At 38.2% G+C, this 12,616-nt stretch overlaps 1 protein-coding gene across 6 annotated transcripts in view; it reads right to left on the bottom strand.

Moving 5' to 3' along the window:
• The window catches only part of Reps2 (RALBP1 associated Eps domain containing 2), a 287,616-nt gene that overhangs the window by 200,575 nt on the left and 74,425 nt on the right, over positions 1 to 12,616 (bottom strand). For all 6 annotated transcript variants that reach the window (XM_004635084.2, XM_023719539.1, XM_023719537.1 and 3 more), the window contains exon 2: positions 1,416 to 1,539. In XM_004635084.2, coding sequence (XP_004635141.1) covers positions 1,416 to 1,539 — 124 coding nt within the window. The remainder of the gene's footprint in view (positions 1 to 1,415; positions 1,540 to 12,616) is intronic.

Below are 12,616 nucleotides of genomic sequence, written 5' to 3'. Positions count from 1 at the left end.
TGTTGAGCTGTAGGGGACTCAGGTCAACAATTTCTGACATTTCCAGTCAAATGGAAGACTTAATACTATTATGGACTACTGGACTCTTTTGGAATATTTTGCTGAGTTAACACACCTATAATATTCAAATGACGGAACTAAACAAAAAAGGGGATACAGATGAATGTCCATTTTGTATCTGTGTATTCAAAATGGTTACAATAGATATATAGTTACATTCTCTTACTGAATAGAGGGATTTGTTCTAATAGAGTTTGTAAATAGGATAGCATGTCTGCATCTTGTACAGCAAATAACCACTAGGAAGAGAGTATACAATGTGTTAATTATTGGAACTGTCCTACCAATTTGATTTGAAACTGTCTCATTGCTATTTGTTTCTCAATAAAATTATGGAAAATAATTCTGAACCTCTGTAGATGACTATCAGAATCTTTAAGGACAGGAGTGAAGAGCTAAGGATTTCTACCTCTAAACGAGGAATATTAAAAAAATAATAAACTACGTACATGGAGGACCTAAATGCATTACTGCAATCATCACCTTCTTCATACAGATTTCTGTGCACATGTGCATGTATATATGTGGTACTGGGGACTGAACACAGGGTCTCTGCACTGAGATACATCCCCAGTCATTTTTTTTTCAGACAGGGCCTTGCTAAGTCCCAAAGTTGCCAAATAGGTCTGGGCACTTGAACTTGAGGTTCTCTTGCTTCAACCTCACAAAGTGCTGGGATTATAGGCATGCAGAAGTGTGCCTAGCTCATACAGATTTTAACTCCTAGAGAAACAGTAGAAATAATGCTAATAGCTTCACATTCTGTTTAAGTTATGGAAACCATGCAAGCACACATTGCTCTGGGCACAGAGATGACAAGACAACCAATTGTTCTATCAGAACTCTTGAGAAGATAGATTCATTCTGCCAAAATGTTGGCAGCACCAGATTATGTAACAGTCCTCAGAATGATGCTTCAAGAATTAGGAATTAAAGAATATGCATATCTCATATGACTGGCAAGAATTTCAGAGAGAGAAGGGACAGTTTCACTCCATCTCCTGTGACTCTACAACTAATCCAGTAGGGACCTCGAGTGGAAAACTAAATTGGCTATTATTGTGCCACAGGCTCTAGAATTCCTTCCCCAATCTCATTCTGCTACTAAAAAAATCCATTTTAAATACAAGTCAGTTTAGAGGAACTAATCTCAAACCACTCTCATTTTTTTTCTTCATATCAAAAGGAAACAAACTAAACTACTTGCCAAGTTTTCCCATTTTATTTTACAGAGGAGTTGAAGGAAGTGAGGATAAATACCACAAAAGCTTTAAGAATAGTCTTTAAATCCATTGAAAACAGCTCACACAAACAAGAAACTGGTTGTGGGTAACATATAAATATGAGGTACTCACCACACTTAATACTCTCTATCCGCACAGGGAGGCCAGACTGCACCGCAGCGATTAATTTCAGGGCAACGTAAAACTGTGTCGGACCAAAATAACCAACCCGCTTTGCACCACACAGCTCCGTGATCTGGAAATAGATAAGGAAAACAATGCTTTGGGTAAAACATTTTATAATAGGAAAATGAGAGAAAGGATATAACAAAAAATCAAGGATTTAACAGTGTAGCAAACCAAAACATCCCTTAGGAACCTATGTGTACCTAATGTTAATTTCTTTTTCTTCCAGTTTATAAGAAAGTTGTTAATTGAAATCATTAAGTTCCACCTACTCATGATGTTCAGAGCTGATTATTCTCCCTCTTTCAAAGATAAAAATAAAAGTGACAAGGATGGCTGTTACTCTTCATACAAAGGAGCATGATTTTTCAGGGGGTGGATTATAATGTACAAAGTCTAAAAAGTCACTGAGTAAAAAGGGAAAAGATTAGCCATTACCACTACTTGTGGCTTATCCTAGTTTACTGACATTCAAAGTGAATCAGCTTTACAAAGTTCTCAGCAAAATAATTTCCTAATCATGGAAATTGCATCTTTGGTGTTCACTTCAGAGGAACAAAAAATACTGTGCATACAAATGTTTTCAAGACACTGAAATATTGTTGGTTCCGGTAGCATCACCAGAAACTAGAACATCCCTTCTTCACCTAGTTAGGAACTCGAATATTACTTCATTTTATAGCTGCTATCCTAACTGGGGATAATTTTGGCAGTGCCTTCTGAGAGCACTCCATTCATATATATAAATGTCCACCACATGATATAGTGTCTTGGATGTGCTGCAATACACTGTAAAAGGAGAGAGAGAGGAGCAAGTGCACTTAAAGGTAAAACAAGCTTAACTAAGAGTTAATCATTGCTGGAGTGGGGTGATGGGTGTGGGGGGTTCGCTCTCCATATTCACAGTAGTATCTATCTCAGCACTTGATACATTATAATTATCTGTTTATCTCTGCTTCTCAGTCAATGTCTTCCCTTCAAGGGCAAAGGAAAACTTCCAGACATTATCTTTAAAGATGGGCACACAGAAGAGTTAATAAATTCCCAATCATTTGAATGAACTTAAACTCAAAAATAAAATGTAATTTAGTTTAAAAATATATCTCTGTGGCCGGGGAGATGGCTCAGTAGGATAAGCGCTTGACTGGCAAACACAAGGATCTGAGTTCAATCCCCAGTTCCACAAAAATAATAAATAAATAAATAATAAAAATATATCCCTTATTACAAGTATGTAAATTACACATTTTAAATTATAGACTATCCTGTACATGGGGAAAAATGTCAACAGCTTCAATGTACTTTCAGTATCAAAAGGGTTTTCTGGAAGAATAAGTCCTAAGAAATGGTAATCCTTGGTATGGAACCAATTTAACAACTATATTTCATAAAGCATGAATTTAGCAATAAATTAATCTTCAGTTGCTCCTCTACCATAGTGCAGATATACCTATAGGAGATAGGGCTTGGTAACGCTGGCTGGGAAAATGAGCAGGACCTGTAAGTTACATGGTCCCACAGCAAAACCAGGACCCCTTATGTGAAACTTCTGGGGAACTCAGAGGAGCAGATATCACAGGAAGCCTGCTATCCTAACTTCCCACCATAGCCCATGCTACTTTTCTCAGATGCTGCGTATACTTTAATTTTTGCTTTTATCTTTCTCTCTTGTTCTGCCTCAGTTGGTTCTACATAGCTGGTTTCTCCCATTTGCATTCACCCCTCACTTTTCAAATACCCTTTTGGTCCCATTTTTGGCTTGTCTCATCCAATTCTTTGAGTCAAGAAGGACCTAGAATACATTGAACCAGAAATTTCTATACTATAGGTAAACTAAAATTGACTATAGATAACTAAAATTGCTGGTAAGACTTATGACACTTTAGGTCCCACATGCTAATTTGACCTTAGCAAACCACCTTACCTATCCTGGATGCTGCCTTTTGGTCCCATACACGATTAGAATGACTGCCTTGTAGCCAAAGTAAAACTTACACCTGTAAGTGAAGTCAACCCACAAATCAGTTGCTTTTCCGACTGTTCATATAGCAATCCTCCAAGAGACATGCCAAAAGCTTTCTGAAATATTCAAGCCTCAAAGAAAAGAAAATAATTATAAGGCTTACACATGGAACTGCATAAGGCTGGGACTTCTTGGTCTAAACCACAGGTTATAAGGATTTTTTGTTCTTCAAAGTTCAAAGTGTTTAAAGTTTAAATTCTCCATTGAAAAGCTCTAAGTTGTAGGCAGAAAAATTTCAATGACATTAAAGAAAGGCGATCTCCTTCCTTTTAGTTTAGTTTACCTATACTACAGGTAAACTAAAATTTTTTTATTTTTTTATTTTTTATTTTTTCCATAATTTTATTGATAAACAAATAGCAACGAGACAGTTTCAAATCAAATTGAAAGGACAGTTTCAATAATTAACACATTGCATACATTCTTCCTAGTGGTCATTTGCTGTACAAGATGCAGACATGATATCCTATTTACAAACTCTATTAGAACAAATGCCTCTATTCATTAAGATAATGTCACTATATATCTATTGTAACCATTTTGAATACACAGATACAAAATGGACATTCATCTGTATCCCCTTTTTTGTTTAGTTCCATCACTTGAATATTATAGGTGTGTTAACTCATCAAAATATTCCAAAAGAATCCAGTAGTCCATAATAGTATTGGGTCTTCCGCTTGACTGGCAATGTCAGAAATTGTTGACCTGAGTCCCCTACAGCTCAACATAACAGCATGGCTTTACTTCTTACACTTTGTTTTTATATATTTTTCTGCTGGATGGTTAAGACCAAGATAAAGCAAAACCTATGCAACAAAAGTTGTAGCTTTTGGATCTGATAAGGTCAATTAAATCCCCTCAGGATTTATCCTGAGATCCTGTACCTCAGATTGTAGAACCTTTGTCAGTGTCAGCCATGTAGATGAGTCATGGCCATTCTTGGCCAATGTGCTCTCTGTGAAAGCCTGAGAAAATGTTTTCTCTCTATGTGACTCTCCTTAGGCACACTCTACATCATGGACCACTTTCCTCTTCGGCCCCATAATCTCCTTCATCAGAAAATTTGGGACCCTACTGAGTTACATGACATTACAGTACAAGTTCTCATATGTCCTGAGTCTTAATTGACCTTGGAAGGCTAGGGCCAAAATGTTGACTTTCCTTGTGGCCCTCCTTTTTCTCTAATTTTGGTCTGCAAACTTATGTTGTTAACCCTCCAGAAGACAAGTTTGTTGTTATTACCATCCAACCTAGGCTGTTAAGCTTAACCTCACTATCTGTCTGAATATCAAACATCTTAGGCATAACATGGAACAGGTATTTTTCATCAAGTATTGATATGTTGAACTTTAAGTCCCTATAGAATCTGATGAAAAAACATTTAAAAATTAGAATATATTTTAAAAATGGGCATAAAGAATTATATAATTCTTATGTTTACACATAAGTCCAGAAATCTAACCATATACAACCTTGAAGCAGGACAGTCCTACAACATTCCTTTTCCTGTCTCCTGCCTTCATTCACCACCCCCTTCTTTTTGAACAATCATCTACCTGAGAGACAGCATGGCAGCAACTGGCATGTCATGACAAGCAGCCCGTATTCAGAAGACCAGACTGACAGGCAACTAAAATTGACTACAGGTAACTATAGGCAACGTCATCATCAGGCAGTTTGCCAAAATGATGAACACAAACAGAAAGAGGGAAACCTGGCATACATTCTCTAGGCCTTTTAGAAAACATGGGGTTGTTCCTTTGGCCACACACATGAAAATCTATAAAAAGTATGATACTGTACACATCAATAGATAGTTACTTTTTTTAAAAAAAAGGAATGCTACACAAACATTACCATGGCAAAACTGGAAGAGTCTACAATGCATGGTACTGGCATTGTTGTAAACAAGCAAGTTAAGGGCAAGTTACTTGTCAAGAGGATTAATGTGCATATTAGCATATTAAACACTCAAAGAGGTGAGATAGCTTCCTCAAACACATCAAGGAAAATGATCAGAAAAAAAGGAAGTCAAAAAGGTACCCAGAAGCACCACCCTGCCCTACCCAGAGAAGCACATTTCATGAAAACCAATGAAAAGGAGCCTGAGTTGCTGGAACTTCTTCCCTCTGAGTTCATGGTATAAGCTGGTGAGGTAGCTCTGCCATTCAGCACCTAATTGACTGCTAAGTGTTCTAGGTCTATTTAAAAATAAAACATCATCCTGAGTCATAAGGATGGTTTTCTTAATAGAACAGGTGTGTGTTTTCTTTACCTCAGAGAAACAAATATTTGCAACAGATTTTCATTGGGCCTAGTTAACTGTGTCAGGTCTTTACTCTTCGGTGTTGCCCTTGCTGAAAGACGTGAGGTATAAAAAAAAAGATGTGAGGTACTGTGCAAGTGTATACCCAAATGGCCAATATTTATGAAATATTTATATTGGCTTGAAGATCCTCTAAATCACCATAAGGAAAAGTTGTATCAAATAAATGGGAGCATTTCAGTTAAATAAATTGTTTAAAGCACAAAAACAAAGAAAAAGCTAGTGATTTATTCCAGATATTCAATTAACAGTGTTTTATATACATTCTCCTTCAAATAGTCTAAGTCACTGAGCTTTTCTCAAAGTAAAGAAAACATGAAAGTTCTACTTTTCTTTACTTTCAACTCTAAGGCTGTTACAGTCTCAGCTGGATCCATCTCAGATTACATGATGTGCAAATTCTAATACAGAATAAAAACCTATATACTATTGTTTGTTTTCTCAGGTGTAAGGGCAGGAGACAGGGGAAAAGGAATGGCAAAAATCCATACTTTCCAGCTTACAGATGTACACTAAACCTTGAGGTTGCTGGATACAAATCAGAAAAATTCACCGACTACTTGGGAGGAACCTGGGCAAAATTCTAGAAGGAGCTTGAAGGCCACTATGTAGCTTCCCTCCTCCCTAATTCTGTGAGATTAACTGACTATGTTGAGTAACCAGTCCACACACGTTCATTCACTTGCCTGAATGATACTTTCTTTTCTATCTGAAATGTAATAAATTTTCAGAACTGTTCAAAGGTTTGAGTACGCTTCTCTCTTCCAAGTATTTTTAAAGACCTCCTTAAAACGTTTCTAAAATTGTAAAAACTCCTAGTTGGAGGGGATGGAAAAATTCCCCAAGAGTACCCCATTTTTATTCTCTCTCTGCTGCTGCTGGCAAAGTCCCGATTCTCTGCTGTCACCTTGATTGCTTCAAGCCCTGCCCTAGACCATGAACCTTCACAAACCAGCCTTTGCATTTCATTCATGGTCTCTTATTAAAACTGGATCACCTTCCAACTCCAAAGGGCTTCCCAGGTTCCTCATTCCCTTCCTGTAGAAATCAGATTCCTGCTCTGCAGCTAATTAAGGTTCAGGCCACATCAGAAGCCAGTTAGTCTCTCAGCACCTAGAACTGTTCAGTCCTCTGCATGGAAACCAAACATCCTCAACTTCTTTGCCTGTCCCACTCCTTCAAGTCATCCCAAGGCCGATCTCACCTCTGAAACCCTAAGCAGTTCCACATTGCCATGTTTTCTGCATTCCCAAAACACAGGTCTTCTAATACACCAAAATCAGTTTTAGTAACTGTCTCCTCCGTACCCCATATCTCCTTCCCCCATACTCCAAGTGTCCAACACAAGGCAAGGGTATATTTTTATTATTTGAATATTTCAGATTCATTCTTCCCAATGCTTGCTACATACTCAGTTATTCATTGAGTATTTGCTGCATTCATTAGTTTTCACAGCCTGTACCAGCAGAATAGTTATTTCTTTCATCTTGTAATTACTTTTACAAGTGGCTGCTAAATTGGTTTTAGTCATCTCGCACCATAAAAGCATACGATTTCCCACAAGAATGTAAGAGAATATTAACTTCTCTTGCCCTCCCTGCTCAGTGGTGCACTCCAGAAATGTGCCTCATTGTATGCAGCTTCCCGCAGAGAATACCAGCCCCCAATAGGCACATGGCCTCCTAGGAAACTGGAGCGAGGAGGTTAGCTACATGCTGGCTTTTCTTTCTTGTCCATTTATACTTTCTAACATTTAAGAGAGACTATCAGCTCACAGAGAGTTGTGTGAGCCACTCAAGCAAACATGAGCCCTTGTATCCTATTGCCCAATTTAAGATACTGTAGTATATGCAGAAGCCAAACCACACTCCCGAAGGTAGCAGACATGCATGGCTTAGATGCATTCCCAGATAGAGAATACTAATAAATACCTTAAAGTAATTATAAGGGGCTTGTGGGGTGTTTTGGTTTGGTTTTTATTTTGGTTTTGGTTTTTGGAGGGGTTGTTTGGTTTTTTTCCATACCAGGTGTCAAACTCTGGACCTTGCACTTTCCAGGCAGGCACTTATGCCACTGAGCTATCTCCCCAGCCCCAAAGTAATTATACTTTAAAAATGTACTGGGTACCAGTCCACCAAAAGCACTGTGTTCAATGATATGCATGAAACAACAAACTTATGTTATATTGCTACACACACACACACACACACACACACACACACACATCCTCCCTACTTTCCTCCCATTTTCCCAAGCCATCTGAAAAGTACGTTCCAGTAGAGGTACCTCCTGGCATACCACCCCAACATACTTTATTATTTGTCTCCTAAATACTGGGATTTTTCTCCTGCAGCACCACACCCATGGAATTAACATTAACACAATACTCGTATATAACATATGGTCCACACTCATATTTCCTCAATTACACTGAAAATGGCCTATTGAGCTGGATTTTCTTTTCCTTTAGTCAGTGTTCATCCAATCAGTGTTTATCTTATGTTCCCTTCGTCTTCCTTTAATCTAGCACAATCTCTCCCTGGCATTGGTCTTTAATAACATTGAAATTTCAAGAATCCACACCAGTTGTCCACATATGGGATTTGTCTGTTTTCTTATAATTATGTTCAAATCAAATATTTCCAGCAAGAACACCATGCCAGTGTTACAGTGACATAATGAGAAGTACACATCTGCAGGGGCATATAATGTCAGAACATGTTACCCTTGTATTCATTGCCAGATTTCTGCAAAGATACACTGTTATATCATACTTTAAGAACCTGTGAGAATTCTATTCTCTGAAAAGTCATCATTAAAATCTGCTAAATGCTAGGGCCAGTCTGATAGCTCAGCGGACTAAAGCACCTGCTTAGGCAGAGCACAGCAGCCAGCTGGGGTTCATCCCTGGCATGCTATGCCAGCCCCACCTGTGGGGCACGCTGAGTCAATGATTGAGACTGGACGTGGTGGCATATGCCTGTAATCCTAGCGCTTGGGAGGCTGAAAACAAGAGATTCACTACAAGTCTAATCTACAGAGTAAGACACTATAGACCCTGTAGACCCTGTTCTAAATACAGAAAAAAAGGGGCTGGGGAGATGGCTCAGTGGTATAATCGCTTCCCTGGCAAGTGCAAGGCCTGAGTTCATTCCCCGGTTCTGCAAAAAATAAATAAATAAATGAATAAATAAATAAATAAATAAATAAATACAGAAAAAAAATATGCTAAATGCTAATTCTAAGTAGATCTACCAAAATTACATCAGCAAGTGCACAACTGGAATTCTAAGGCAAAAATCACAAGGATGAGGGCCAGGGAGAGAGCTCAGTAGAATAAATGCTTGCCTGGCAAGTACAAGGTCCTGAGTTCAAGCTCTGGTACTGCAAAAAAAAAAAAAAAATCACAAAGATGAGGAGGGACACCTATGCATCAAATCCTGTCTACCACCCAGTTTTATATGACCTAAAGCTGAAAATGTCTTTATGATAAACATTTGCAATTAATTTGACAATAGCAAACACCATGTTTGAGTTGCATTAAGCAAAAATGTTACCCCCAAAGTAAGAATTCCATTCTTCTGCTATGCATGGTGGCACACCCTATAATCTCAGTGCATGGGAGGCTAAGGCAGAAAAATTATAGTAAGTTCAAGGCTAGCCTGGACTACATAGAAGAAATCTATCAGAAACAAAAAAAATTTCATTTTTCTTACAAGTAAATGTGAATTACAAAGAAACTCAATTACTTTTATATTTTTAATTTTGTCACTAAAAGTTTGTGGAAGTTTATTTTCTCTCTCATTATAGAAATACCTATGTAATATCTTTGATTTTGCTTCTTGGCCTATAAAGCCTAAAATATTTATCATCTAGCTCTTCACAGGAAAGGACACCAGCCACCATACGACATGCTGCTTCCCTGAGCTATACTCTATATCCTTCCAAAGAACCTGAGTAACTATGCAGAAAGGGTATTTTCTTGAACTCATCACCTAATCTAGGTAAATTCAAACTTGAAGAGTAAATATTTCAATAAGAAAGCACGCATGTATCCCCACTCTTCCTCAGTTCTTTTTGGGGGGGAGAGGGAGTACCGGGAATCAAGCCCATGACCTTGAGCCTGTGAGGCAGGCACTTAATGCCACTGAACTATCTCCCATCCCTTATTACAGTTTAAATTTTTTCAAAGCATTCACATAGGGGCTTCCTATATTACAATAAACTTCCAAAGTAACCAAATGGAACAGGGGAGACAATACTTAAAATAGGAGTGAAAGCTATGAAATAATTTATACAGTAAACATAAGATACTTGATTTTTATTTTTAGAGAGAAAGGGTGTTACATAAATCTTCAGAATCATTCTTTTAAAATGTCTATGCATTTAGAAATATGTAATGATCCAAGCAAGATCTCCTAATATGTAAGCTACTCTCAAACTGCAAATCAATTTTGGAAGCTATATTATCTTTCAGATTCCCCTATATGTCACTTAATTTAGTGCTACAAGACCCATAACATGTTATAAACCAAATTCAGCTCAGAGGCTAGATGTAGGCCATATCAAAAGGTTATGGTCTTGGTTTGCGAGAATTCTTGGTGTAAGACTAAAAATACCCTGGGAATGGGGAAGGCCCAGTTTGCTGCCCTAGCTCTGATGAAATCTAAACAGGAAAAAGACTGGACAAAAAAAAATCAGGTACTTGTACACTGCCGTAGAAACATGTATCAGTCTAACACCCAGAGACTATTTTATAATAACCTTATGAATTACAAGCTTTTGATCTAGCAATTCTACCTCTACAGATTTATATTTCGTGTTATATAAGCAAAATGGCCTAAGTATAAGATCATTCAATGTAGTAGCATCTATGACATGGGTTGTAAATCACCTAGAAGTCCACCTCTAAGCTATTTACCCATTGTGGTTAAACCACACAATAGAATTCTAGGCACCTCTAGTGTACATATGTCATGTATGTGAGTGGCAATCATACTTTTAAAACCCTATTTGGACAAAATTGGCATAGTGTAAGTCTCACGTTCTAACTTAAAAGTTGAGAATCAAAATTCCCAGATCCCTTACAGCTCCAAAGGAAATGTGTCACCTGTGCTCCCTTAATCAGACATACCCATGCAAGACTTTGCATTAAAGTGATAAACATAAGGAAAGAGGCTCTATTTGGACCATTTACTTTTGCAGGTGTGGCTGAAAGGGTGCCTTCCTGGTACAGGAATGGAGCACAAGCAGTCACAGTCAAGTCAAATAACTGGAGTCTATAGCTCAGTGGAGACAGGTGCACAAGTGGCTTCCACCCAGTAACAGTATGTGTGGCTTGGAGCCTTGTTTCTGGCAAGTTAGATGGCAGCCTGTTCCTCCAGCTCAATAAAAGAGTCCATGAATTGCCTAAAACTCTAATCATCTTTTTTAACCATCTATAGCAGACTCAGCTGTGTGCCATAAAGATCACCAGCTAACAAGGAATAAGGAAGCTCTTTACATATAGATTTGGAACGATTATGTTTTGGTCTTCCAAACTGTGAAAAAGAAAAGAGCAAGGTGCACAGCAGCTGATAAACTAGGCATTGTTTGTTTCAAAGAGAGGCTGAAGGCATATGCATTTATTGGTGTGTGCATATGCTATCTCTGGAAGTGAAGCTAACAAAATTGGCTATTGGTTGCCTCCAGGGAAGAAAATTGGGTAGCTATGACATATGAGAAGGAAAAAAAATTACTGTGTTTCACTTGGTAGCTTTTGAATTTTAAATCATGAATGTCATTATCTATTAAAAGTAAATTAAAAGTTAGGGATGGTGGCTCATGCCTATAATCCCAGCGGTAGAGGAGGCTGAGGCAGGAGGATCACAAGTTTGAGGCCAACCTGAGCAGCTTAGCTCACAAACAAAACAATAAAAATTAAAAGATCTGGGGACATATTTCAGTGTAAAGGGCCTGAGCTCAATCAAAAAAGAAAAAGATGAGAGGGAAGGAAGCTTGGAAGTTGACTGTAAAGAGGAGACACAGACTAACATGTCAGCAAAAAAATACCCTAGAACCATCCCCATTCCATCAATTTTAGAAGCAACATCCAAATAAAGTATCCAACTGCACAGTTTCAAGGGTTCCCTCTCACAGAGCCTAGATTTAATTCATAAAGATAAAGCTCTATCCTTGAGGTTCTCAACTCAGTACCTTGCTTTATTAAAAACTATTGACTTTTGTCAAAGCTAGTACTGTCTTGCTGGGTGACTAGTGGAAAGGCATCTGATCTCTCTTAGTCTGCAGTCTCATCTATTGGAATGAAGCAGTCAGACTAGAAAGCACAAGGCTCTGGGGAATGCAGACATTCTATGAAAAGGAATGCCACAGGTAAAGATTCTTAACCTCTCCATCTGGCACTTACCACTGCTACTTAGTGTCCTGGTTATCAGTACACCTGCTGTATTCCCCCCTACAAGCCCTAAGTCTCTTAAGGACAAATCCTTCATTTTCAAACTCACCTTTATCAGTGTGAGCCATGTGGATGAGTCACAGCCATTGCTTGACCAATGTGCTCTCTGTGAAAGCCTGAGAGAATGTTTTCTCTGCATGTGACTCTCCTTAGGCACACTATGCATTGGCAATCCCTTTCCTCTGTGGCTCCAAAATCTCCTCGATCAGAAAATTTGGGACATCACTTAGTTACAAGATGTCAGAGCAGAGGTTCTCTTATGTCCTGAGTCCTCAGTGAACTTGAAGGGCTAGGGCCAAAATATTGGCTATCAAAATAAATAAATGAATAAATAAATAAAT

The sequence above is a fragment of the Octodon degus genome, unplaced genomic scaffold, assembly GCF_000260255.1.
Source record: "Octodon degus isolate 3935 unplaced genomic scaffold, OctDeg1.0 scaffold00069, whole genome shotgun sequence".
Lineage (NCBI taxonomy): Eukaryota > Metazoa > Chordata > Mammalia > Rodentia > Octodontidae > Octodon > Octodon degus.
The sequence above is the reverse complement of the archived record's forward strand: the minus strand, read 5'-3'. Positions and strand labels throughout refer to the sequence as shown.